At 25.3% G+C, this 26,174-nt stretch overlaps 3 protein-coding genes and 2 long non-coding RNA genes across 5 annotated transcripts; 3 read left to right on the top strand and 2 right to left on the bottom strand.

Annotated features, from left to right (window-relative positions):
- Window positions 1–21: 21 nt before the first annotated feature.
- On the bottom strand, window positions 22–985 carry LOC126893671 (uncharacterized). The gene is made up of 3 exons (XR_007701239.1): window positions 717–985; window positions 506–650; window positions 22–398 (listed from the first exon to the last, which is right to left on the bottom strand). It is a non-coding gene; the product is annotated as an uncharacterized LOC126893671 (long non-coding RNA).
- Window positions 986–9,961: 8,976 nt separating this feature from the next.
- LOC126893672 (uncharacterized) lies at window positions 9,962–13,667 on the top strand. Its single transcript, XR_007701240.1, has 3 exons — window positions 9,962–10,195; window positions 10,487–10,652; window positions 12,614–13,667. It is a non-coding gene; the product is annotated as an uncharacterized LOC126893672 (long non-coding RNA).
- Window positions 13,668–14,712: 1,045 nt separating this feature from the next.
- On the top strand, window positions 14,713–19,446 carry LOC126893658 (uncharacterized). The gene is made up of 4 exons (XM_050664068.1): window positions 14,713–14,988; window positions 15,802–16,196; window positions 16,270–16,617; window positions 18,037–19,446. The coding sequence occupies exons 1-4, from the start codon at window positions 14,946–14,948 to the stop codon at window positions 18,163–18,165; spliced, it is 915 nt and encodes a 304-aa protein (XP_050520025.1). The 5' UTR covers window positions 14,713–14,945; the 3' UTR covers window positions 18,166–19,446.
- A 118-nt stretch (window positions 19,447–19,564) lies between these two features.
- Window positions 19,565–24,629, bottom strand: LOC126893664 (uncharacterized). The gene is made up of 3 exons (XM_050664076.1): window positions 24,492–24,629; window positions 21,100–21,444; window positions 19,565–20,038 (listed from the first exon to the last, which is right to left on the bottom strand). The coding sequence occupies exons 1-3, from the start codon at window positions 24,559–24,561 to the stop codon at window positions 19,779–19,781; spliced, it is 675 nt and encodes a 224-aa protein (XP_050520033.1). The 5' UTR covers window positions 24,562–24,629; the 3' UTR covers window positions 19,565–19,778.
- LOC126893668 (mitochondrial import inner membrane translocase subunit Tim8) lies at window positions 22,277–22,898 on the top strand. Its single transcript, XM_050664080.1, has 2 exons — window positions 22,277–22,506; window positions 22,575–22,898. The coding sequence occupies exons 1-2, from the start codon at window positions 22,381–22,383 to the stop codon at window positions 22,743–22,745; spliced, it is 297 nt and encodes a 98-aa protein (XP_050520037.1). The 5' UTR covers window positions 22,277–22,380; the 3' UTR covers window positions 22,746–22,898.
- Window positions 24,630–26,174: the final 1,545 nt, after the last annotated feature.

Below are 26,174 nucleotides of genomic sequence, written 5' to 3'. Positions count from 1 at the left end.
TATTATTATTATTATTTTTTTTTTTTTTTTGACAATAATGACTATCTTTGTAACTTCAATGAAAATGACAAATTATCCAAGAAAATCAAGGAAATTTTAGTGAAATATTAAGATACAGTGCCCAAGGAGATGACCGTATAAAATCATTTTTGGAAGCTGAAGAAACAATAAAATATACAAGTGAAACACTTCAAAATGAAATAATTGAATACTGTAATATAATTATTTTAAATAAAATCGTAACAAACATAAATGCCCAAAGATGTTTCAAAATACTTGCTAATGAAACGGCCGACATTGGTGGAAGCGAACAAGTAACCATGTGTGTTCGATATTTAGATGTTGAAAATATGATTATCAAGGAAGAATTCTTCAGTTTGTGCCTACAACAGATACTACTGGAAAAGGTTTATATATTATTATTCAAAGTTTACATTCATTTGGTGTAGNAGGTTTATATATTATTATTCAAAGTTTACATTCATCTGGTGTAGAAACAAAATACCTTAGAGGACAGTGTTACAATGGATGTGCTTCTATATCTGGTCAATTTAACGGAGCTCAATCTTTTATTCACCAAAGTTATCCGCTTGCGACGTTTGTTCATTGTGCTGTTCATGTTTTAAACCTTGCTATTTTTTATTCATCTTCTATACAAGAAACACGAAATTGATTAGGAACAACATCTAAAGTTAGAGATTTTTTCATATACCCACAGCGAAAATATGTGTTGAAAAGTCAAATCGAAGAAAGTCAAAAATGTATAACTAAAAAATCATTAAAACAATTATGTGCGACTAAATGAGTTGAACGTTTTTATGCTGTCAATGATTTTCTTGAGCTTTTTGTGTACCTAATTGAATCGTTATTTATAATTTCGAAGTGGAATGACACTGAAACATCATCAAAAGCAAGTAATTTACGAACATCAATACTGAAAGGAGATTTTATTATTTGTTTACTTATTATAAATAAAGTATTTAGTTATGAGTTACNTTACTTATTATAAATAAAGCATTTAGTTATGAGTTACTTCGTTTAAAACAACTACAAAGAAATTAGCAGGCACACAGCATTGTTATTATCAATGGTAGTAAGGCACATTGTTGTGAGTTTAAAAATACACTAACTGACAATACAGAAAGTATATCTATGATAGTCATAATTGATAATAAACAATCTGTGACTGCGACATTGATATCATATAAACCATTTAGCTACCTGTATTTGTAATCATCATGTGTATTGTACATGTATATTAACTCAAAAATTTGAAACTTTAAATGTTCATATCTAATAAACTAATAAAGTTATATTAAAAATTCAAATGCCATTTACTATTTAATTAAAAATCCAAATATTTTATTATATTCAAAATATGTGTTCCCATTTAAAAGACAAAAAGACAATGTTGACACCCTTACAAGACATAAGGGATGAACATAAAAAGTTTTAAATAGTTAATAATTTAAGAATAATGTGTCACTAAAGAAAACCAAAAATAATATTTAAATTATATTTATTCTACAAGTAAATGAGTGCGTTATGATAAAAAAATCAGTCTGTATACTGCAATATAGTTTATCATTTGTAAAGCTGGAAGTAAAAAATTTTTGTAATGTTTCATTTAATTGTAATTTCCTGGTCTATTATTACTAGACCAGGAATTAAATATTTATAAAAATTTTTGAAATCGATAGTATTATTAATTTTGCAAAAAGAAGAAGAACAAAATATTTTAGTATATAAGACGAAATGGAATGAATCGTAGAGGAGAGAGGACCTCAGGAGCACCGAAGGTAATCTCTTTTCGCGCGGTACGTTTATGACATTAAGTTTTCATTTTGTGTATTGTTTTATTGTGTTTTTAGTGTATATTTATTTTGTATGTTTTGCATTGTTTAATTATATCTATAATAAATACATTTGAGTTATTATTAAACTTTTATTACTTTAAGTTAAGACACTAGGGTTGTTTCTTTTAAGATACAACAGTACCAAAATTTCAAATTTCAAATTATTTGTCAATTCCTAAAATAGTAATTAGAAAAATAGTAAGTTTTTTTTACGTCAGTAAACATTTCTATAATTTTCGTTTGTGAGGTTCATTAAAAGTTGGACACCACCCGAGAAATCATTCAAAATACGCCACTGCCCGTCCATACTGTGCAACAACCCCATCGTGCTACCGTTTCTATAATTAAGTTTCCGTAAAAATCAGATGTATATGTTGATTATGTTGACATTAAAGTTCAGATAAATTTTTCTGTGAAAATTAAATTATCCTATCGTGTACACATTTAGAGTTATTTAACTAGTTATTCATATACCAAATAAAAAAAAAAGTGATTGGAATATTTATACATCAAATATGAATAATATCAAACGCATAGTTGATGAAATATGGAATCGTTGTTTCATGCATTCCACTTTTATTTACTAATATTCCAAAAGAAGGAAAAAAAAGTCATGTAAAGATGAAACAATATTTGTAAAAACCATTAAGAATAATTATTTCGAAATGGGAAAAAGTCTTTTATATAAAATATAACAAAAACTAAAAATTAGTTTCTTTTTTTTTAAATAACAATAATTTAATTAATGTACTTCAGTCTAATTAGCAGAAATTTTAATGCGATTCACTATATCTATACAGTATATACATCAGAATAGATTTGATTAATAGATTTAATTAATAACTTGTAAAAAAAGAAAATTTACTTTGCAGCAAGTTCTAAAGGAAATATTAATCCAGCAACAAATTCAGTTTCTCCAAATAAACGCTCATACGCGAAAAAATTTGAAAATTATGAAATTAAAAAAAAAAAAATTGTATCTAGAATTGTATAAGTGTATTGACCTTCATAATATAATATTCACAATTTAATGTTTGCTATTATTCAGAGCAGCTGTTTTAAGTTTTCATTTTGTCAAAAAATGAATAAAATATATGTTTAAATTTAATTTAAAACCAAAAATCTTGTTAATTTCCAATAAACTATTGTAATATTATATTATTACATATATTCCATTTATTCGTTTTGTTTATTTTTTTTGGGGGGGGGAGCTACCTAGATATGACACAATGACATAATTTTAAACTCTTATTAAGAATGAAAAATTTGGAAATCAATTTATGGATCCAGCAGGAAAAAAAGTATAACAATTCCAAAATGCAATCCATCATTGAGACAAACTTATTTGTTAGGGGAGGTACATTTTATTCACTTTATTTTATTATTTTTTATCGACGTCTGGATGAATACTGAATAGGTATAACTAGATTTATTTATTTTTCTATCAGCTTAAAAATCGTTCGTTTAAAATAAATAAAATGGGATTCTCTTCAAAAATTTTTATTTCCATCGTCAAAAGATTACTTTTATGGCATAATTAAAAAAAAAACGTACGTTTTCATTGTTTTTTTTTTTGAAGTTTAAAGTAATTTTGTGTAGTAAATTAAAATAATTCTTTTCATTTGAAACACTATTTTATTGTGTTAATAATTTCTAAAAGTTTCCTTATAGCATTTTTCTTAAAAAAATGTTACAATAATGTTTTTATAACGTTATTATAATATATATATATATTGTTATGAAAATGTGTTTATAACATAATTTTTTAAAATTGCTATCTGAAAAGTTTGTAATATGAAAATGTGTTAACAATTATTTTTTTAATGCTTTATTTCGGTTTTAGGCGATTGTTTGATTTAATTAAAGGAAAACCTACTATGTTATTGCGTTCATAAAAGTTAATGCAGTATGAACATTATGGCAGCCAAGCGTTTTATCAAATTAACTGTGATACAAACCAGACTTGTTCTGCAAATTGTGTAGCATCTCATCTCTAATCATTTTTCATTATACTCGTTATTTGAAAAACATATAGCAATAAAGATAACACGCCACTGTTATTTGTTATTTAAATAGCATTACACATAAAAATGTCAATTTTAATTATTATTAATATAAGTTTAATACACTTATAACATAATAACTTATTACAAATATTTTTTTTATTTTCACAACCAAACAGTTTTATGTAAAATCATAGTTATGAAATTAAAAACCAACTAACATTAAAAATCTTTTTAAACTCTTTATAATCATTAAAAGTATTATTTAAGGCGAAGGTTTTAAAATTTCATAGATTTAATATTTTTGATATGTGTTAGACCAAGACTTGAGACTTATAACATTTTTAAAATTTTTTTTTGCCTACTTCAAAGATACTAAATTTGTGAACATTTATTATAATTATACAAAATAATCCACTTATTATATCTTATAGTCATCTTCTAAAGTACAGAATTTAATATCATTTTTTCTTTTCGGAAGTTATTAATATCTTTTACTTACAAAGCAAGATGTAGCGCAGTGGATCATTCAGTCGCCGCCTTAGCATTATGTTTACTGTTTACTGTTGATTCCCAGATGGGTGACCCATACAAGAGTTTTACTACTGATACACAACTTTTCCCTTTAAATGTCCTCTTAAACATAATGTGGTTGCGTCAGGACGACAACCGGTGTAAAATTCTTGTCAAATTAATGTAAGGTAGAGCCGGTCCCTGATAGTTGAGATAGTGGCTAAGGATGTGATGATTATTATTGTTCTCACATACAAATTAACTTAAAAAATTATAGTACTATGTCCTCTATTTCCCCCTTAAATTTTTCTAATTTTTAGTTTATTAAATAGAAACATATGTGTTTTACAGACTAACATATAAGAAAATGATTTAACTAAAAATATAACTGGTCAATAACAACATTTGAACATTGGTTTAAAAGATATAAGTATTTTTAAGTCAATGATTAACATCACTATCATAAAAAACTTTTCGATGCTAAGCTATAGTGTTTAATTTGTAATTTTTTTAACAATCATTTTAGCTTTAATGGGAAGCTGAGAAGATATTTTTCATTTATCACTGGACCGATATTTTTCAATTATACATCAAAAAATAATAAATTGTTTCTAGTTAAAAAGATTACCTTAAAAAATTTAACAATACTCCCAGTAAATAGGAGAAATTCCCCAAAAAAATATTTTTTTTTAATTGTAAATATTGGACATGTTACTGAAAACTGTCATAAATTTATTAAAAATATATGAATCAAAATAATTGGATATATGCATTAGATATTTCCATTTTATTAGGTATAATTTTTTCGAAATAAGACCCTTTTCCTACCCACTGGAGAAATTTAAAATAACAACTTTTACACGTAAGTTTCCACTAATACTTCAAGCTTCAAACATATGCTCAATTAAAGCATATGTTGTGTACAGTAAGTTAAAACAAATAATTTGTCTTAACGCTTTATCATGTCCATGCAAATATAATGATGACCAAAATATATTATTATTATATAATATTCTATTGTATTGTATTAATTCTGTATTCATGTTTTACAATTTTCTATTTCAATAATTTTGTTTACATTTTAGATCAAATGGTTCTATAGTAAGGAGGAATAAGTACTTCACTTAACTCTTTATAAAAAAAAAAAAGTTAAAAGACTGATATAAGTGTTAGTTATGAATATCAGGAGAGAATTTTTACTTATTTTTAATTTAATGTATTTTTAATTATTCAAATATATTATAAGGAAGAGAGCTTCATATATTTGAATTTTAAAAATTCATAGTTGATATATCAAAAAATATATAAAATTAAAAAATACCAAAAATGATTTCTTAATATAGTTATCACTTTAAGAGAATTCGGGTTGCTAATATTAAAAGATTGATATTATAATCCTCCTATAAGTTTAACACTACAGATTTGCATCGAATCGATTTTGAAAAGATTTTAATCTATAACTCTCCTAACTATGCGGTGTCACCACTCTGCTACTATCCAAATGTTCTAGGTTTTTATTAAAAAAAAACTACTTTGAATTTTGAAAAATTATTTTTGATAATATAAATAAAACTATTTTTTTGCTAAAAACTAGGATAATCATGCATATGTTCCACAAACCCACTGTGCTGTTTATTTTTGAATGTAATAATACTCTTGAATAATTTTAATTTGGTATAGGCTAAAATAAGGCACATATTCCGTAACTTTTTCAATATTTATAAGGAAAAATCTTATTTACTTGTGAGGTCTTCTTCAAACCCTTTTTGTACTTTATTAAATTTTTATAGCATACCAAAAGAAAGCTTACTATCTCTAGTTATTGTGTTGAATATTCACATAAACAGTCTTTTTTTTAATGTTATAGCAGTTAAAATGCAAAATTTTTTTTGAAAATTCCGCTTTTGATGATAGTATAATTTTGACATTTTTTCTAAAAATAAAAAGTTTATTTTCTATTTTTCTAAAATCATTAGTGGTTTTTATCAATTTTCAGTGATAACAAGTTTTACATAGATTAAAATTGGATTATCTTGACTAATTGATCAATTAAAATTCTTCTAGTGAGAGTTGAGAATTTTTATGGGCAGTTTTGAAAAAAACATATTTAATTTCAAAACAAATGACAATTTTAAAGGGTATTTAAAGGGGATAGAACTATGTTTTTTGTAATAAGTAAAGTTTAGACAATACTAATAACATCTAATAATAAAAAATTATATCTAATCTAAACATTTTTTGTTTCAGTAGGGAATGATTCTCCTTCGATTTCTTTTTATAATTAAAATACATTTTTAGGGTTTGTTTTTCTGAGATAAACAATAATATCTATTTATTATTGATAGATTTAAAACTACTAAAATGAACTTTTTACATGTTTTAAGTTAAAACCCTTATTAATGACAGACACATTTCATAAAAATTTCATTAAATATTTCATTTGAGTGAAATATATATGTGATTTTTTTACTTGAATTGAATTGGGAAGACCAAAATAATTTGACATAAATCAATTGTTTATGAAAAAATTTAATTTAGACATAGTATTATTTCTAAATTAAATTTCTTATTATATATTATGATGTCATTGTATTTATCACGCAGGTTTCCATTTAACTTCCAAAATCACCCTAAACTTAACCCTTATAAATATTGTTCTTAAACTTCTTTCGGAATTTTTTTTTATGAAAAAATTGTGATAGTTTTGTTTACAAATCAATTTGAACATTTATCAAGTTTTAATCAAATACATCATGACGCGTGAAATATTAAATTATAAAATATATTAACGCTTAAAACTCTTATATATATTTTATATATATTATATCACATATATTAAGTAGTTAATAATAATAATAGATAAAAAAATATCCTTTTGTACAACACAATTTTACCCTGTTTACACATATTTCTATCATTTATTATATAAAATGTGATAAAGAATTTAAAACTGAAGCAATTAAGAATTATTTAATATCTGATTAAAACCCAACCCAACCAAATGGTATATAAACTGTTCTGAGACAAAACATATTCGTGTGTCAATTGTAACCTCACATATAAAAATGACAAAATTATATGATGCCAAATCGCTCAAAATAATTATGTATTTTGAAGAGCACCCTAAATAGGACATATTTTGTATCCCTTTCGAACACCGCATCTTTTGTCGGCAACAAGGCAGTTATCGTTTTTATTTATGTAATGCCAAGACAGAAATTGTGCCTGTCCCATCATATCGCTCCTATATCGACCCTGATTTACGTTGTCGTTTTTTTATGTAATTTTTACCCATTATAAACCACAAAACACGTGTTTTAAGTGTATAATGAGAAATTCTAAAAATAATATTTCTTTTGTATAAAATATTTATTAGAGTGTAAATTGTAGAACTTCAAATTTGAAATATTTCTTTTGAGTTAATTTAAATATAAAACGGGATTTATTAATATTACAACTTATTATTTATTGGTTAAATTGTGATTTTTTCGTAAAAAAATGTGCTGAAAGATTTTTAATTATTTTTATGAATTATGATAAATATTAAGTTTATTGCAGAAAAATATTAACTACACAATTAGTTAATATGGATGACGTTTAAAAGTTAAATGGGAAGCTATAATAAATCTTATACAATTAAACGGAGAATGCACTAAATAAAAATATTAGTATCTCGAATATTTTTTTAATTTTTAAATAGTATAGGTCATATATGATCAATCATTTTTATTTTTACAATTAAACAATACCGAAGTTAAATGATATAGATTTACATGTTTTGCCTTTAATAATATATATCAGATAGCAATAAAACATCACAAATAGTTTCAAAAACACATGGTCTTTAATTTTGATGATTTATTTTGTCATAATTATTTTTGTTTTTTAGTCTACAGATAAATATATTTCATGAAATATATCATGAAAAATACGAAAAGTATTAATTTTATACAATTTCAAAATCCTAGTGAATTGTTATTCGATAGAATACCTAATACTTTATCCGTTTAAATTAATTTTTTAGATAAATATGAAATGGTCAATATTTTAATTGAATGATCATTTAAAATCTCTCTATTATTCCGGTTTAAAGTTTGAAGTTTTTATGAAATTTATAAATCTTTCAATTTAACAAATGTTACATATCGGAATTCATTAAATTAATATTTGACGTTATTATTAATTAAAATATACTTAAAATAAAAACAATTTTCAATTATATAATTATAGTTAAACATTTGTTTTTAATTAACTTATGTGACACAAATTATTTAATTTTAAACGATAACAAAAATAGCTAAAAAATACATTATATATTTAAATGGTATATTTCTATGAAATTTTAGATAAATCTAGTATTTTTACGAAGTTTTTTTTATTATTATTAATAAATGATAAAAAAATATCAATTATTGATATTTTTTTTTGAACTACATACATCCACAACCCCGTCGTTCACTAAATTTGATTATTATTACAAGTGAAGTCAAGTGGTTAAATGGGCGAGGCACCATTGAATATTTCATATTATTTCGAGTGCTCACAACCCGTGTGAAAGTTGCCAACGATTGCATTATTATGTATACGAGCTATTTAATGAGTATTATATGCACTACATAATGCATTCGATCTAATGGATTTTAGACGTTGAGGTATGACAAAAAAATGATTTCTCAAGATTTATTTTAATAGTATTTACTACTGACCCTTTTTTACGGAGTACGCTATTTCTCGTAAGACATGAATGTGGTTATGCTTATGTAGTTTTTCATTTAAGTGGATAAATAATTTCTCATTATCATCTCTCTCTAAACCTTGTTAATTTTTAAAATGCCTAATCAATATGAATTGAAATAATATATATTTTCTTTAAATTTTTACATATTGTTTACATTTTAAATAAAATCTATTCTTATTTTGCTATACGAAATACATCTGATGTACATAAAATATTCAATTATGAACATAAAACAATTATATTTTATTCATAACTAACAGTTCAAAAGAACCGCCAACACGACATACATTCATTCCATTGTAGTAAATTTCAATCGGATACAAGCGGCATTTAGTTATATTTATATGGTATTCGACACACGTGTAAAAAAATGAAAAACTTTAATGACTTTATTAATAACAACGGGAAATGCAATAAAATAAAAACTGTAACATTGTGTATATACAAATTTATTAATGATCGTAAACAGGAATTTTGGTTTATACTATAAAACTGTTCCTGGAGCGAACCGCGATATGAAATGTTACTCAGTGTGTATACATAAAAAATGAAGTTCACGAGATTTTATCGACAGCAGTGGATAATAAATACTATAAGCGACACGAAAAAAGAATATCTAAAACAAAATAGTATACCGGCATATTACCGTCCGACACTATGTCTGTTAAATGTTTTTTCACAGGTTATTGACAGCATACATATAATACGGTTTGGTGTAAACAAATAATACCATGAACGTGTTTAATACATAGCAATTACGTCACATATAGCAAATACACATTTCCCTACTAAAAAACTTGACGCTACCAAAGTTGGCCAACTTAATTAACATTCATTCGTACGCCGCCAAGGATAAAATAAAAAATGTTGAAAAAAACCATTCGTCCTGGTGTCGTGTACACATTTATTTTTCTAAGTTACAAGTATTATATTTTTATTAATTATCCGGACACAATATATTAATTGTACTTTTGACTTATTTTATTATGTTTTATTAATATTCGAAGTTAAAAATACCCAGAACAGCAATGTCACGGCATAGTTGGGACAAGTTCAAATAATAACTAACAGTCATTAACATCACTGTAAATAAATACATCATATATATTATATGTTTAATATATTATCATATATTTCAAACCCTTTCTGTACTTACGTTTTTCATTGAATTTTCAAATGAAAAAACACGCCAGAAAAAATCCTTTTGTTTCTAATACACCCTATTAAAATTTCATTATAATAAAATTTTAAAAAATAAGATATAATTGAATTATAATACACAAAAAAAATTGAAAATATTATTTTTAACGGTAGCATAATTTTGAAATATTTTCCTATATTTCAAAACTTTTTGATATTTTTTTATCAATTTTCAGTGATGATACATAGATTAAAATCAGATTATCTTGACATATTGAACATTAAAATTCTTCCAATGAGAACTGAGCATTTTCATGGACAGTTATAAAAAAAACATACTTCATCACAAAACAAATGACTTTTCAGCTTCGTTTGCAAACTAAAATTATACAATTTTAAAGGGTAAGTAGAGGGGATATAACTTTATTTTTTTTTATTAAGTAATGTTTAGAGAATACTATTAATTTCTATTAATAAAAAAACACAGCACACGAGGGTCGCAGCACAGTGGTGACGTGACATAGTTGGATCAAGTATAATAATATTTGACAGTCATTAAAATCACTATAAAAAAAAACGCTTCGATGCAAATCTTTAGATAGTGCTTAATTTTAAAAAATTGGTGGATTATTCCAAAAGCTACATGATCTGCTATTTCCTTATTAATATTTTGGTTAAAATAAAGTATGTTGAATGAAAAAGGGATATAAATATTATTTCTCATAAAAAAAATTATGTTGATCCATACACTTTTCAATAAATTATAGCATTAGAAAGTTAAAAATATAAAAAATAAAATCGAGAATTTTCACACAAAAATAGCATTTGGTAGTCATTTTCACAGTAAAAACAAAATAAAGTCCGAAATTTTTTTTTTCATAAAAAAGTACATTATATTAGCTTTAATTTAAGATATTTATATAAAAGTGTCAGACTTTCCGGAACACTTTCAAGAGTTAAGTTGAAAAGGTTAATTTTTTGTGAAAAGTTGTCATTTTAAATCCCCTCCTGTGGGCAAGTAAAGGGTTATATTTATAAAAAAAATATACTAAATGATAGGTAAAGAAATCAAGCATCTGTAAAAAAAATGATATTCATTTATTCATTTTTAAGAAAGTAACTGCCATTTTTAATGGCAGTTTAAGTAAATAAAATTTCAAAAATTTTAAAATTTGTAATTTTTTTATTTTTCCCCCATTTACGGGGAACGAGGGAAATTTTTTCAATTTTTGATGGTAATTTTTTCGACTAAATATGATTTGTGATCTTTTGACGTATTTTTGAAAGAAATCGGTTCCATGAGAGCTGAGAAAAGTGGTAACAGATACAAAAAAAAACACATCATAGTAAAATTAATACCTTCTCAGCTTCGCATCAAAGCTAAAAATTATTTATCATTAAACCCTCCTATGATTCCTTTTTCTACATTTTAAGGCATAAATTAAATTTCTTAATATATAATTTGTGATGTCATTATATTTATCATGTAGGTTTCTATTTAACTGAAGGTGCTTAAAAATGTCCGAATTTTCACTAACATGCATTGGAAGTTTTTAATGCATACAATGAAATGGAAAATTTTGATAAATAAATAAAATGATATATTTTTATGTAATCATATTTGATACTTCATGTTAAAATTATACTACTTGTGTGTAGATGAATTTTAATTTTTTAATTATTTCTTACAACATTTATTTTTAACATAGTAATTATCAGATCATATAACGGTGATATATTTAAATTTTAATTGGATAAATTTTTGTTTGGTAGCTTACAGAAATACTTTTTATGGACGTATTATGCAGTTGACTTCCAATATTATTTTTATATCGATTATTGTAATTCGTAAACATATAACGATGTGGGAATTAAAATAGTAATAATTCGCTAAAAAAACATAAATTCCTCTTTGGGGGGAGTCTAACATTTAAACTTCCATCTGCTATAATTACACCAATGGATAAGAGAAAAGAGTTGTACTAAAGTTAGATTCAATTTATGAGATTTAATAAAATCAAGAGGTTAAACTCGTTTTTACTCCAGTAAATTCTCTATAAATCAAAAAGGCTACGACTACATCAAGCTGTCATACAGGTGTTAAAAAAATTCTGACAAAGTCGTCAAGGGTCGTAATAGTCATAAATAGTGTTAATAGATCTCACATAATTGCACACTGAAATTATTGAAATCCAACCTGCCTGTATACGAGTAGGTTGGATATCTGCAAGCACTGTGTGAACCGTTGTAATAAAATTGTTGTAAGGTTTTGTAGGGTTTCTGAGAAATATAACTAAAAATATTATTATACCTAATGTACCTATATACCAAAAAATACAAACTGTTTGTGTAAACTGTTGCAGATTTATTGAGACGCCGTTTTATTTGCTTGTGTGCGCACTCTAAACGATCACGGGGACATTTTGTAAAACGGACAACCGCACAGATGGAAAATATAAAAATCCAAAATTAATCAACACTGCGAAAAGGTTTCGACGTGTACTATGCGACGGTGGCGCCTGTACAGTCTGGACTAAGATTTACCATAATATTTATTTGTCCTTAAACGCATATTATACACACACGTTGATTTATATTATGACGTGGTGTTTTACACGCGTTGGGGTTGCAACATAAGAAATTTAAAACGCGCACCGGTTTGAAAGACTTGTAAATATCGATACTCTGGAGACGACTGAGAGTGATGGACCGCGAAAAGAGAATGCATGTAACATGAAACGGTCAATGATCCACAAAGGACTCGCGTTAATACATCCTTAGGCTCTCTGTCCAATAGACCTATAGACAAATTATTATTTAAGGTCCGTTATTTCAAAACAAATAATTTACATTCATTCTTAAAACAGTGCCTTTTTTGTTTTGAGTTCGTTGTGCAAGATGGTGTGTTGAGGTCCCTTTGTCTATGTACAAGCTAATTATTGCTTATTTTTGCCTTGCCACAACATGAAGTTTGATCTCATTTTTTCTATTTACTTGTAAAAAAGTTATAGTATTGGACTCTGCCATTTATTTTTGGTTTTTATTAATAGTGTAATATAAATTATTATCACATAAAAATTACCTTTTTTCTTTTTATTTATAGAATAATTTACATTGGTCAATGTCCGTAATTGCATTATACGGCAATCAATGTCATAAAAGCACAAAGATGCAACACTCTTGTAGGCGGACCCGCACAGAATAGGACGCGAGTAGTCAAGACACCCGTAGGGAGATCTCTAACCAATGGTTCGATCATAACTGATTCTGCGCAGTGTAATTGTATTATTTTAGTTTGATGTGTTGATTGTATTCAACTGTAACAAATTATCTATAATTTGTATATAATAACATATAACAAATTTTTATAGAATTTGACTTAAAACTGAAAACACCTTTTTGCTAATCGTAAATAGAGCAATAGAATCCTTGACGTATATATAAACAATAATATGGAAAAATAATTGAAAATAAATAAAAACAGAATCTAATTTTATAAATTATAGACAGATAAATAAAAATAAATATATATCTTTTAATATTATAGAATTTTTAAAAGGCTTTAACTTAATATATATTTAAAAGACGTAGTCGTACAAGACATTTTCGAAAATTGATATGAACACAATTTTTGGGAATGCGTGGATGGTCTTCTTCAAACTCTTCCTGCGTCTAGGCTTATAATTAGATTATTATTAAAAGTATATTAAGAGTTAGATAATTATTTCTAGTATTACCAATCAAAATGTTGTTTCGGTCTGAATTTTGAAAAATAGTTATAGTGGTTATAAAACGCAGAAAATAATTTCATAATTTTGCCTTATAAATGATAAGCTAATATTGAGATATTTTTTATAAATTTCTATAAATGAGTCTTTTTAACATTTTTGAAAACAATAATTCAACTAGATAAAATTCAAGTTATTTTGACATATAGATCATTAAAATTGGTCTAGGAGGGGGTTGAGATTTTGTATATACAGACACAAAAACATATCAAAATACAATGTCTCTTAGCTTCGCATTGAATCTAAAAATTAAGACCAGTCGTTTTTACTATGCGCAATTTTTGAACTAGGATCGAATTCAAATGAAGTTATACACTTAATAATTTTGGCTATGCTACTTCATATGTTACAAAATAAGTCATAAAATTTAAATCTATTAATTTGCCAAGATTATAGATAGTTTCTAAACAAATATGTGTTTATAAATAAATCTCTATTATAGATACCTTTGAGATAACATCTTGCCTACAAGAGCTTATTTTATTATATTTTATGAGGGCGTCGCTTCAGTAAAAATTAAACTTATAAAGTAACTATGATGATCTATGTCTGACATGCATTAAGCGATTACAATATTAAACTTAATGTTTTATACTGTATCTCTATAGCATTATAATTTATTTTTGTTAATAAAGATATCTTGAATGAACGCCCCTTGGAAACAAATGGGCGGGACTTGCATTTGAACTATAACAAGTGATCTGCATTTAGCCCAGTTGACAGAGCTACACATTGTAGAATCACTTGACTTAAAAGAAACTATACAGTGCAGAAGATATGCTTTTTGAGTTAAATTTTTTTGTTTTATTAATTTTCTAAAAAAATTATTTCATGTTTTAATATTTAAAATATTACATTAGTCACAGTAAATACAGTGATTTGATTAACTGTTTCTTTCTCCGTCGAAATGACTAGTGAAGTTCTAAATTATTCGTCTCGACATTATCAAGGTAAAAAATGTTCTTTTATATCTATATTGTGATAATAATGATCAGACTATATAATAACCGATTACTTGTTTCTTATGTCATTGACCATAAATGTAATAATTTCTAACAAAAACATGTAGAACATATTAGCAAATAAAAATAAAAAGTTAAATCAATGAAACTAAATATTTTTTGATAAACTAGACATGTTGAATATTTTTATTATTAATATTCAATAACGGCATAATTTTATTTTAGCACACAATTTTTGTCATCGAATTTACACTTATTTTGAAATAAATAAAGTTTATGAATTATTTTATTAAATTTGAATAATTAATTTAATAATTTTTACTCCAATAATATTTATGTAATTGTCTTATTTATTAAAAAAATTGTTTTGAAAAACATAATGTATTTCTGAATTGTTAATTATAATTAAATATTACGATATTGAACTACAGAACTACTATATTCCATAAATGTTGTCATTATTTTGTTATTTTTATTATAAACACTGGTTAAACAGCTATTTATTTACTTTTTAGAACTTACTCAATACTAACTGGACTCTTATTTCACCAAAGAATCGACTAAGACTACGCTTTTATTTTATTTCAGTTTATTATTCATTAAATAAAGTTTAAATCCAAATATTATTGCTCAAATTTTATTTTTCGATAATTTATATAGCTAAAAATAAATAATAAAAAATGTCATATGTGATAGGAAAAAAAATTCCTATTTTACTTTAGGTTACTACCTCTATCTCTCTTTATACATATAATTATATAAAGTTATAATATAAATTATATTTATGATTGAATATTAAAGTGAAACAAGAATGTATGGCCGCCGAGAACCGATTAACAGACGATTTGTCCTATTGGACACCGAGTTCACACCAACTAGTTACCTGTGTGAGTCATCCAACTGGTAGCACAACGTCTTCGTCCTCATCATTTATTGACGACGAATCAACATCTTACGAAGACATCACTTACAACAGTTATGGATCAGCCCACATAGCATCGTCCACAATTTCAGATTATGGACATCATTATAATAGCCAATACAACAACAACAATAACTACTACGACAACGGATACTCATCTTTGATAGCAGCAGGATACGATGACAAAACTTTTGATAATAATAACATGACCACGTGTAATTTAAATAGTTCATACAGCGATCCCTACGACCAATCGGTTTCCAATAAACAGTCGGTAAGTACACGACAAATGTAACAAATGTCGGCCGTAATAACAGTCACAATGGTTTTTATTTTTGCCCGTGTAGTTTAGAAAAGAGTGCTCCATTCCCGCTGTTGTATCTGCCAGCTCAACTCCTGGAGTTCGGATAGTAAAGCGGAGAAACACCGCAAACAAAAAAGAACGACGGCGAACACAAAGTATAAATAACGCTTTTTCGGATCTTCGAGATTGCATACCTAACGTACCATCCGATACTAAACTGTCCAAAATCAAAACTCTTCGGTTAGCCACCTCTTATATTAGCTATTTGATGACTGTACTCGATAGCGACGATCCAGATACAGATGGATTTAAAGCCGATTTATCCGTTCACACGTCTAGGAGGTCCTCGTCCAATCACCAAACATCGTGCCGTAGTAACAAGACCCAGCAGGTTAGTGATATTTTATTTATTAGTTATTCATGTATTTTTTTCATCACATCGAGTTTTATTTTTTATTAAAGAGTTGATTTTTATATTGACTACTCTAATAAACTACTAATATTTCCTTTCGGTGTATTTAAAATCTGATTTTGCACTTGAAAAGTCTAAAAATATTCTACGTGATAAACAGTATTGCTCTAAAAAACTTAAAAAAAAACATAAAATACTAGTTACTACGAAAACATCGCGTTTCGTACATTTTAAATGACATAAATAAAAAAACATCATCCACTGAACTAAAGTGAAAATTTTAATTATTAACAAATAAACAAATCATTTTAGCAATAAAAAACTTTATCGGTTCATTGTATGTCATCTTATACTTTTGTTAACTTAATCTTATGGTCTTAAGCTATGACGAGATTCTCAAAATTTAGAATCTAAACAATCTCAATAATTAAAATCTAACTAAATTCTGAATTTTACCTCCTATTCAATTGAAACATCACTACATCTATTAATATATTATACCGAAGTATAAAATAAAAAATTAGAAAATATTTTCATAATTGTTTATTTTATAAGAAACATTTATCTTCCTATATTTAACCAAACCTTTATATACTAAAGCTTTTGCTCAAATTTTCACTCAAAACAGCAATATTTTTGCTGTTTATAAATTATTGCATCTGACCATTATTCATTTAAAACATTTTGTGAAAATCATACTGGTTACGAACCGAATATTTTCGATTAATTATTCATTCTGTTATAAAATCACGCAATTTCGAGTTAATGATTCCCAAAACGAATAATAATTCGACGCGACAGTTGGTTTATTTTACAACAAAAGGGTGAGAAGGACGTGGCAAGTAAAAATTGTCTCTGTTACTTAACGGCTTTATAATAAACGTATACTTTCCAAGTAATTTCGCTATCATAATGCGATTAATTCTAAAGTGTTAAAGGCAATAACATTAAAAATTATTTTGCGCAACCACACGCCATGTGTAAGTAAACGCGCGCACTTGTGTTTGTGAACCGTAACGGATGGGGTAGGACCAATATTATTACTATCATTATTACACTGTGTGCTCATTTCTCCGGCCAGGGGTTGCATCACGTTTAATTTATGAGGTCGGACACGTGACACTGCAGTACATGTTAGGAAAACGAGACAACGACGGAATATTGTCAAGAGTGGATTTCGATGCTTGTTAAGCAAGTGCACTGCGAGTGTTCAAATAAAAATGAATTAGAAACCGAGGTTTTTTTTATTTTTACGTGTCTGACTATTACTATTTTTCAATAAGTGTATCGCATACAAGACATATCTTATATGTGTTTTTCCAGTACAAGTTTTACTTATGTGCTTTTTAATTTGACCTAAGCTAAAATAATAAAAAAAGTTTTTTTTATTTATTTCAGCCATATGCGAAAAATTCGTCTGTAGTGAATGTAAACAATGTCCATGAACACCTCAACAAACGAACTAAAGGAAGAACCGGATGGCCGCAAGACGTATGGGCTTTAGAACTAAAACAGGAACAAGTGTAGAAAGAGCGCTATAGAGTATTACAGTTTTTTATCAATGAATCAATCTACAAACCTAATAAACTGCAGTAATCAAATTCCAAAATGGTTGTTTCAAAAAATTAAAAACAAAATTTAACGTATTTATCATTAGAGATGAAAATGAACATTAACTAGCCAAACTTTTTTACGCAGATTTCAAAACTGTTATTAATCAAATTCGTCAAAAACAAAACGAGGTCTTAAATTTTCTTATTTTTTAACGTTGGTAGTTTAGTCAATTAAAAATAGTGTATGAATTTTTTATAAATTATTATATTACTTTTTTATGAGTATTGTAAAAATCAACTTAAAAGGTATAGAAAAATCGTTAAAACATGACATATTAGTCAAAAATTTTGTACGAAACACCACTATTTTATCAAAAACCAAATTGATAATCATTATAACACGTAATTATTTTGTACTCTTTTGATATATTAAACCTGATTTCCAATAATCAGTAATTGTTACAAAAATATAAGTGTCGAAAATTAAGTAATAACAGATTTGAAATCAGCGCGAAAATTTTATCAAGAGAAGTTTATTGTTATCTCCGACGATAAAAAGGTTTTATTTTATTGATTGGTGTTATTACTCAAAATAATTGTACAATATTGTAGTGTGTTCATAGCGTATAATTATAATTTAGATTTGTTTTATAATTTTATTTCAAAGACCAAAGAGATAATATTTTAATTTGTTTTTTTTTTTTTATAAACGTCAGTAAGATTATTGATTATATAAATATTTATAAGAAATAAATTTTGTTTTGTGTTTTTTGCTATTAGAAATATAATTACCTATTAAAGACTATAATAAATAGATTTATTGTTTTCTAAAAATAATTAGCATTGGGGGATGTCGAGCATGAGAAGTTATTATCAAGAAAGATGTATTTGGAGACGATATTTCAGTATATCCTTGTTAAATATGATACATTATAGCCTATAGGAAAACAAATGTGTAATATAAAAGCAGTGTGTTTATCTTGTAGATTAAAAACATATGATTTTAGAATCAAATATAATTTACCACAATTAGTAGTAACCCGGGGTCGAATTAAAAAAATTAAGTCATTTTATAGAAATATTTTTACCTTACAGTATAATAGAATGACTTGAAAGATCAGAATTACTATCAAATACTAAATATTGTACAAAAAGTGTCATCCATATCTACGTAACAGTCACATTAGGTGTAGAAAATATGTGATACAATTTATTGTGACTACATACCTATAACATTGACGTACGTATAGGTTATACACCAATGGTTTGATAGTTGTTGTCTAAAAGTGTATTTTACTCTAAAAATTGATTCAATTTTCTACAGCTGTTGAATTTTGAACTAGTTTATTATTATTTTTGAATAAAATATTGAGTGTTTTATTTAGCATATTATTAAATCTGATATATTTAAAATAAAAATATGCAACATAACATGTTTAACCATTTTTTAAACCTACTATGATAGTACTGATGACTAGATAAAACTACAGTAAAGTCCGATTAAAATATCAATGCAATTATATAGATGTGACAAGAGTTTCTGACGTCCATTGACAGAAACCTTCGTAAAGCCCGTTAACAGAGAATTTAATTACTGGGCTGCGCAGTTGAACCCTGCGCAGGTTTTTGCGGTAGACTTCTGGTATCGCGTCGAAAAAATTCATCTCGGTTTAATCCAGACACTTGAAAGGGACGAATTACAGATCCAACATGGCGACCTAATCGAGGTGAAAAAGGTGGCGAATACGGTGGTGACCTGGCCGAATGTCGAGTTGCTTCTTCGCTGGCTTCCTCTGAAGACGAACGACTATTTCTTATTGAAATCGGTAACTTTTGTTGGTTGTAAACTACACAAATCAATTTTTAATTAATTATCTGATTTATTTAATTTGGTTTTATAAACTTCACTTATTTCAAACTACTAAGGATGTATTTAAAACAAATTTGCTACTACATACCCAGAGCCGTTTTAAGTACTTTGATGGCCGTAAGCAAATGTTTTAGATAGGCCTAATGGATTATAATCACGTGAAATCAGAGGCATACCTATGGATAATGCCCCCCCAATAAGAAAATAAATACAAGATAATTTTGGAAGGAGTAGTAAAAATATTTTGATAAGAATCATCATGTTATCAAATTTATTTATTTTCATCAATAAAGGTGAAAATGCGATTCTACAAATTAAATTATGTTATCAACTGTTTTTTTAATTATTTATGTAAGTGGACTATTCTACACAATAATATAATTTATATGACACAAATATAAAATAAATTAGATAATTAATTTAAAATTTTTTTTAATGTTAATGTCAATTATTCAATTTTCATGTTTAACTGATTTATTGACACATTGCTTAGGTCATAATATAAAAATAAACAATGAATTCTCAAATAATTCAAGTTTGATATTATTCATTAATAAAATCTACATAACTGATATCACACTTACTCCGATACGCAAATAAACTGGGTAAGTGTGAGATCGCTTTTAAATAAATAATAATATTATTCCATATTTTTAATTGTTATAATATAAAATATAGTAATTTTAATTAATCATTTATTTGAATATAATTACATGAAAAAGTAAGCATTTGATCATATTAGAAGCACAAAAATATTAACAATTTTCTTCTAATAAATAATCATACATATTATCACGTTCGAATATGTATCAGATACACTTATCCCACATCACCTTATTGTTTTCAAGAACCGTATGCAACAATAAATTTGTAAAGAAATGGCTCTATTCACCCCCTCTAATAAATATTTTTTGTAATCATTGTGTCATTTTTCAATATGTAGGTTAGATGCAAATAAAACTAAAAAAAAGTTACGTGATTTTATAAAATTAAATTATCATAATGACTATTTAATTTGTATATAATTAATATACTCACGGGAATTCTCTACCAGTGGTATAAGTACCCAGGGTGCATTAGTTAACAGATCCACTACTGTTTGACTAGCTGATGCCACGCCTGCTTCCGGTCCATTAGAGTTGACATCCACCAAGTTGTATGAAGACCGGCGTTTCCTACGTCCTAGTCTTGGCCCGAACCATATACCACCACTGGACTGAGTAGCACTACCGCGTTTATCTGCCGCAATATGAGACATCAAGTGTCCAATATCATACTGCATTAGTTCAGAGGGTCTAGATAATTCAGAAACTCCCGTTGAATACCATACTGGGTAATCATAATCTAGCGTTTGTTCACCATATTTTTGATTTTCTTGAAAATCTAAAATCAATAAGAAACAATAAAAACGAAAAAACTGTTAAAACTGTTAAAAGCTAAATACAAACGTCTATCTTTATCAGAGTTTTATTACCAGAAAATGTACTATCACTATTAATTACAATTTAGATCATACAATTTTTTTACATCAGTTAATTTTATTTAAACAATAATAGATAAACTCAATGTCGAATTTTAAATGATTTATATTGATTTTTAAAAAGCATCATTCAAATATAAAATAATTAATTCATCTTTTGAAGTAATATATAATACGAACACTTTGTTTCCGATTAAATTCTGTTTTTATTTAAAAGACGCAATTACCAGATACTATCACTTATTTTATAAATATTCATATTTGTTAAATATATAATTATTTAAAATAGTCTTTATAGCTGATATGTATATATGCATATCAGCTAATAAAAACTATAGGCGCAAATGATGAAAAATATTATTACTAATTAAAAAAAATTACATTAAAAATATTTTATACAACTATGTATGTTTATCATTTTTCGAAATGTTTGGAGGTTTTAAATATCTAAATCATCATATTCTAATTTTCGTATATACTAATATGAGTAATTCGATCAGTTTTAACTTTTTCATTAACCAATTACCCTACTTAATCCATTTTGAATGTAATCGATAATTTAAAATAAAAACAGGCAAATTGTGAGGAATGTGTTATTAAAATAATTTACATGTGAATGAAAATTATTTAAAATATGATTTTCATATGCAATGTTAGTTGGTCACTTATTCCTTTTTTCAACGTTGGCAATAATGAAATTAATGATAAAAGCCGGTCTATTATCACATCCATTGATTATTCTTTCTCGAAACATTTTCTATACACATGTGTGTATTAATTTATCTTATAACATTTTTATTTGATAAATTTAATTTAAACTTCAATTAACTTTTTTCAAAATGTCTGATTTATTTGGCAATAATGATAATTTTGATATGCCCTCAGATGTTTCAGACAAAGCAAAAGTTGAAGAGATTCAAAAAATTATAATGATGGAACAACAAAAGGCACAATTAAATGCTCAAGTGAGAAATTAATTAAATTATTATATTTATTATTATTTAAATAATGATCCTCTGCGTAATTTATTTAGATTCAAGAAATTAGTGAAATTTGCTGGGAAAAATGTGTTGATAAACCATCTGCAAAGTTAGGAGGAAAAGCTGAAATATGTATTTCAAATTGTGTTAAAAGATTTTTTGATACTTCTGTTGTTATTGCAACTAGGTTCAATCAATTACTTCAGAGATCAAATTCTGGTTAAATAAATTTTTTTTTTTTATTGCTTTCTTTAAAGTAGTACTTGGGTCTATCATCCAAATGGTTTATAAAATATTCAATACTTAAGAATATTCTTTTTTAACTGTTGTAATCATTAGAATTTAATACAATATAAGATAACTTTTATGTATTTGTATATACATTTTTTTTTTTTTTTNTTTCTTTCAATCTATTAAATTAGTATAATTTCTATCATTAATTAAGAGATTAGTCTGTACTAAACAAAATATTTTATTGTTATTAAATAAAATTTAATTATATATGAATAATAATAATTATTATTATTATATATTTTAACGGGACAAGTCTAATTTATAAATTTTAATATAAAATGAGTAATTCTTAAAGGAGTTTAAAAATTAATAAGTATCAATAATTCAGGAGAATTTATACTGCCATAGAAAAGGCAGGAAAGAAAACTAATACTAATAGTGTGTTTATAGTAAGTTAAAGTTGGGATACCAAATACTAAAAGGAGTATAATAATGTAGGTGACAAAATATTAAATCTATAAGAACATAAACATAGAAATTTTTTTTTTTTTTTTGATACAATCAGTAATAATAATAATTATTATTCGTTCATAATGGTAATAATAACTGCAAAATCCATGCATAAATCTTTGCAACCCATTTGCTCTTTGTTACAAGTTGACTTAAGTTTACATTAAATAAAAAAAACATTTTTGAGTAAAAAATAGAACTTTCTAAAATATTGATTCAATAGTTAAGGTTGAAAATATTTTAATGGATAATTTCAATATTAATGGATTTAACCAAGTATATATTAAAACCAAGGTAATAATAATTTGTTTAAGTATAAAATTAATTATTTTAGTTATCCTTTGTAAAATGTATGGCAATTATAAAGTTGTAACCAAGTACAAAAATACTATTTTACTTGTTTTGACTTTAACTAAATTTTTTTTTGCTAAAAATGTTTTTGTTAGTTGAAAATTATTTGATTTAAATTTATCTTCTTTAATACTCATTGTAATGAGTCATTGAAGTTCTCTAAATTATACTAGCTTTTACTACAATTGAAGCTTGCTGAATGAATTTTCAAGAATTGTTTTATAACAAAGCAAATACTCTATAGCACAATTTGGTTGGTTATATTTACTATATTTTAAAGAACCTGTATGAAAAATTAGAATCAATATACTTAATTTTAGAGTATATAATAATTGGAAAATCAATTAAAATAAAAGATGAATTATTGTTTTATAAATATTGAATATTTTCTTTTAATTACTAGTACCATTCAGTTTAAATAGATTAATAATTGCTATTTTTCTCCCTTATTTAATGAAAAAAAGTATTATTTCAAGATAATTTTTATTAACTTGAACTATGAAAACATCATAAAAAATTATACATTAAGTAGTATATTTCTGAACTATCAATATAAACAATTTTTTCCTATATGTTTTTTAATATTTTAAATAAAACCCATTTTTTTATAAAATTAAAAGTTATTTATATCAAATCTTATTTTGAGTTTTATAAATTAAATTATAGTTCTACCGAAAAACTCGAAATATTTTATTTCATTTGTAAAATAATTAAATGCATATAAATTTTTTATTATATATAAATTCAAGTTAAAAGTAAAATATTTTTTAGCTTAAAAAATAGAAACAATAATAGAAGATAAAATATGTAATTTAATACTTAAAAGCTTGGTTTTAATTATACTTAACAAACACTTAACATAAATTAATACATACCACTTAAAAAATTACCCTCAGACAGCAAAATTGAACTTGCAATAAAATATATGTAGTATATAATAAACATTTTTAATAAAATAATTTATACTAGTTTATTAATTAAGGGAGCTAGACTAAAATATACACAGACAAAGAGAAAAGATTACATTAAACTGAAATTGTTTCTCACTACGCAAATCCTTTTATACATTTAAGATACCTGAAAAGACTATCAATCCTAATTTAGCAAAACAACAAAACCAACCTAGAGGGCGAAGTATTGAATGAATTCAATATATTTTCATTTGCGACTTATCAAACTTCCTTTTATATACTTATATTTATCATTTGCTTTGCTTGTGTTTATTGGAAAGTTAGATTCGTTTTCTAATAAGAACATACGATTAATTGTCAGATTTTAACAAAATATTTATTATTAGTTGTTCTCTTTATTAGAAAAATCCTAGTTTTTATTATATTATATTCATTAATTAAGTGATACTGACTAAATTCATATTTTTTTCTAAACCAGCTCTTATGGCCTTGCTAAAGTTGGTAGGGCAACAGAAGCAAATTTTCTAGGTCACCACACATTTGAGGATCACCATGTTAATACAATTTTTTTACATAAGATTTATTTGTTTAAAAATTTATTAAATAGGGTTGCCAAATAAATTATTTACTCCTTAGGATGCCAATGACAGATAATACGACATTGCTAGCTATACTATCTCGTTGTTAATAAATGTCTTTTTATGTTAACAGAAAATCTTTAATTATGAAAATATAATTTTCAATTAAATAGAATGTGAAAATTTATTTAATGTTATTTAATAATATAGGCTGATTAGGAGTTAATAATTAATTCATGTATTCAACCGAATGCATTGAAACAATGATAAATTAATATATCTCATATTAAATTATATTGTATATAACTGTACTTTACAAGTTTCAATATTATATTAGTCTTAATTAATATTAATAAATGACAATAAAATTACTATGTAACGCCCAAAAAAAATTTTGTTAAACATTTCTTAAATATCGCTCTATATAAGTGAATTATTTGAGAAAATATAAAAAAAACAATAACATAACATTTTACTTAATTATTACTAGAGTTGAAAAATGTTTTATTTTCACAATGTTTGAAACGTTCAAAACAAGGAAAAAAAACAATTTTTTTTAGTAAAATGTTGAGGTTTTTATTATTTTTTGAAAATGACATATTTAACCTATTTTTTTAATCCTTTAAAGTTGATTTTTGTGAAAGTTTATAATAAAAAGAAATCAATTTATTAACGAACAAATTTGCAAATTTGAAATTGACATCATTAAATAAAAAAATTTATGAGAATTAAAAAAATTGTATTGTTAAGATTAATATGCAGTCAGGAAATTTTATAATTACTATGTATAGTAAATTTATCAGAAAAGCTAAATATTTTTTTGAATTTTTATTGTAATAGATAACTGAAATAGAAATAATAGTTAATCATTTTCTAGTAACTTTTGGTGTTTAAAAAGATTCTACAATTGAAGTTAATTAATTTTAATGATTTATTTTAACTAAAAGAATCAATCAAAACAAAATTGTTAAAAAAATTTACTCAATTGAGCGTATTATAAAATCTGATTTTAATTTTAAAAATCCATTATTAATTCAGTAGAAACTAACAATCATTTTTTTTAGAAATG

The sequence above is a fragment of the Daktulosphaira vitifoliae genome, unplaced genomic scaffold, assembly GCF_025091365.1.
Source record: "Daktulosphaira vitifoliae isolate Bord-2020 unplaced genomic scaffold, ASM2509136v1 Scaffold_1, whole genome shotgun sequence".
Classification (NCBI taxonomy): domain Eukaryota; kingdom Metazoa; phylum Arthropoda; class Insecta; order Hemiptera; family Phylloxeridae; genus Daktulosphaira; species Daktulosphaira vitifoliae.
The sequence above is the reverse complement of the archived record's forward strand: the minus strand, read 5'-3'. Positions and strand labels throughout refer to the sequence as shown.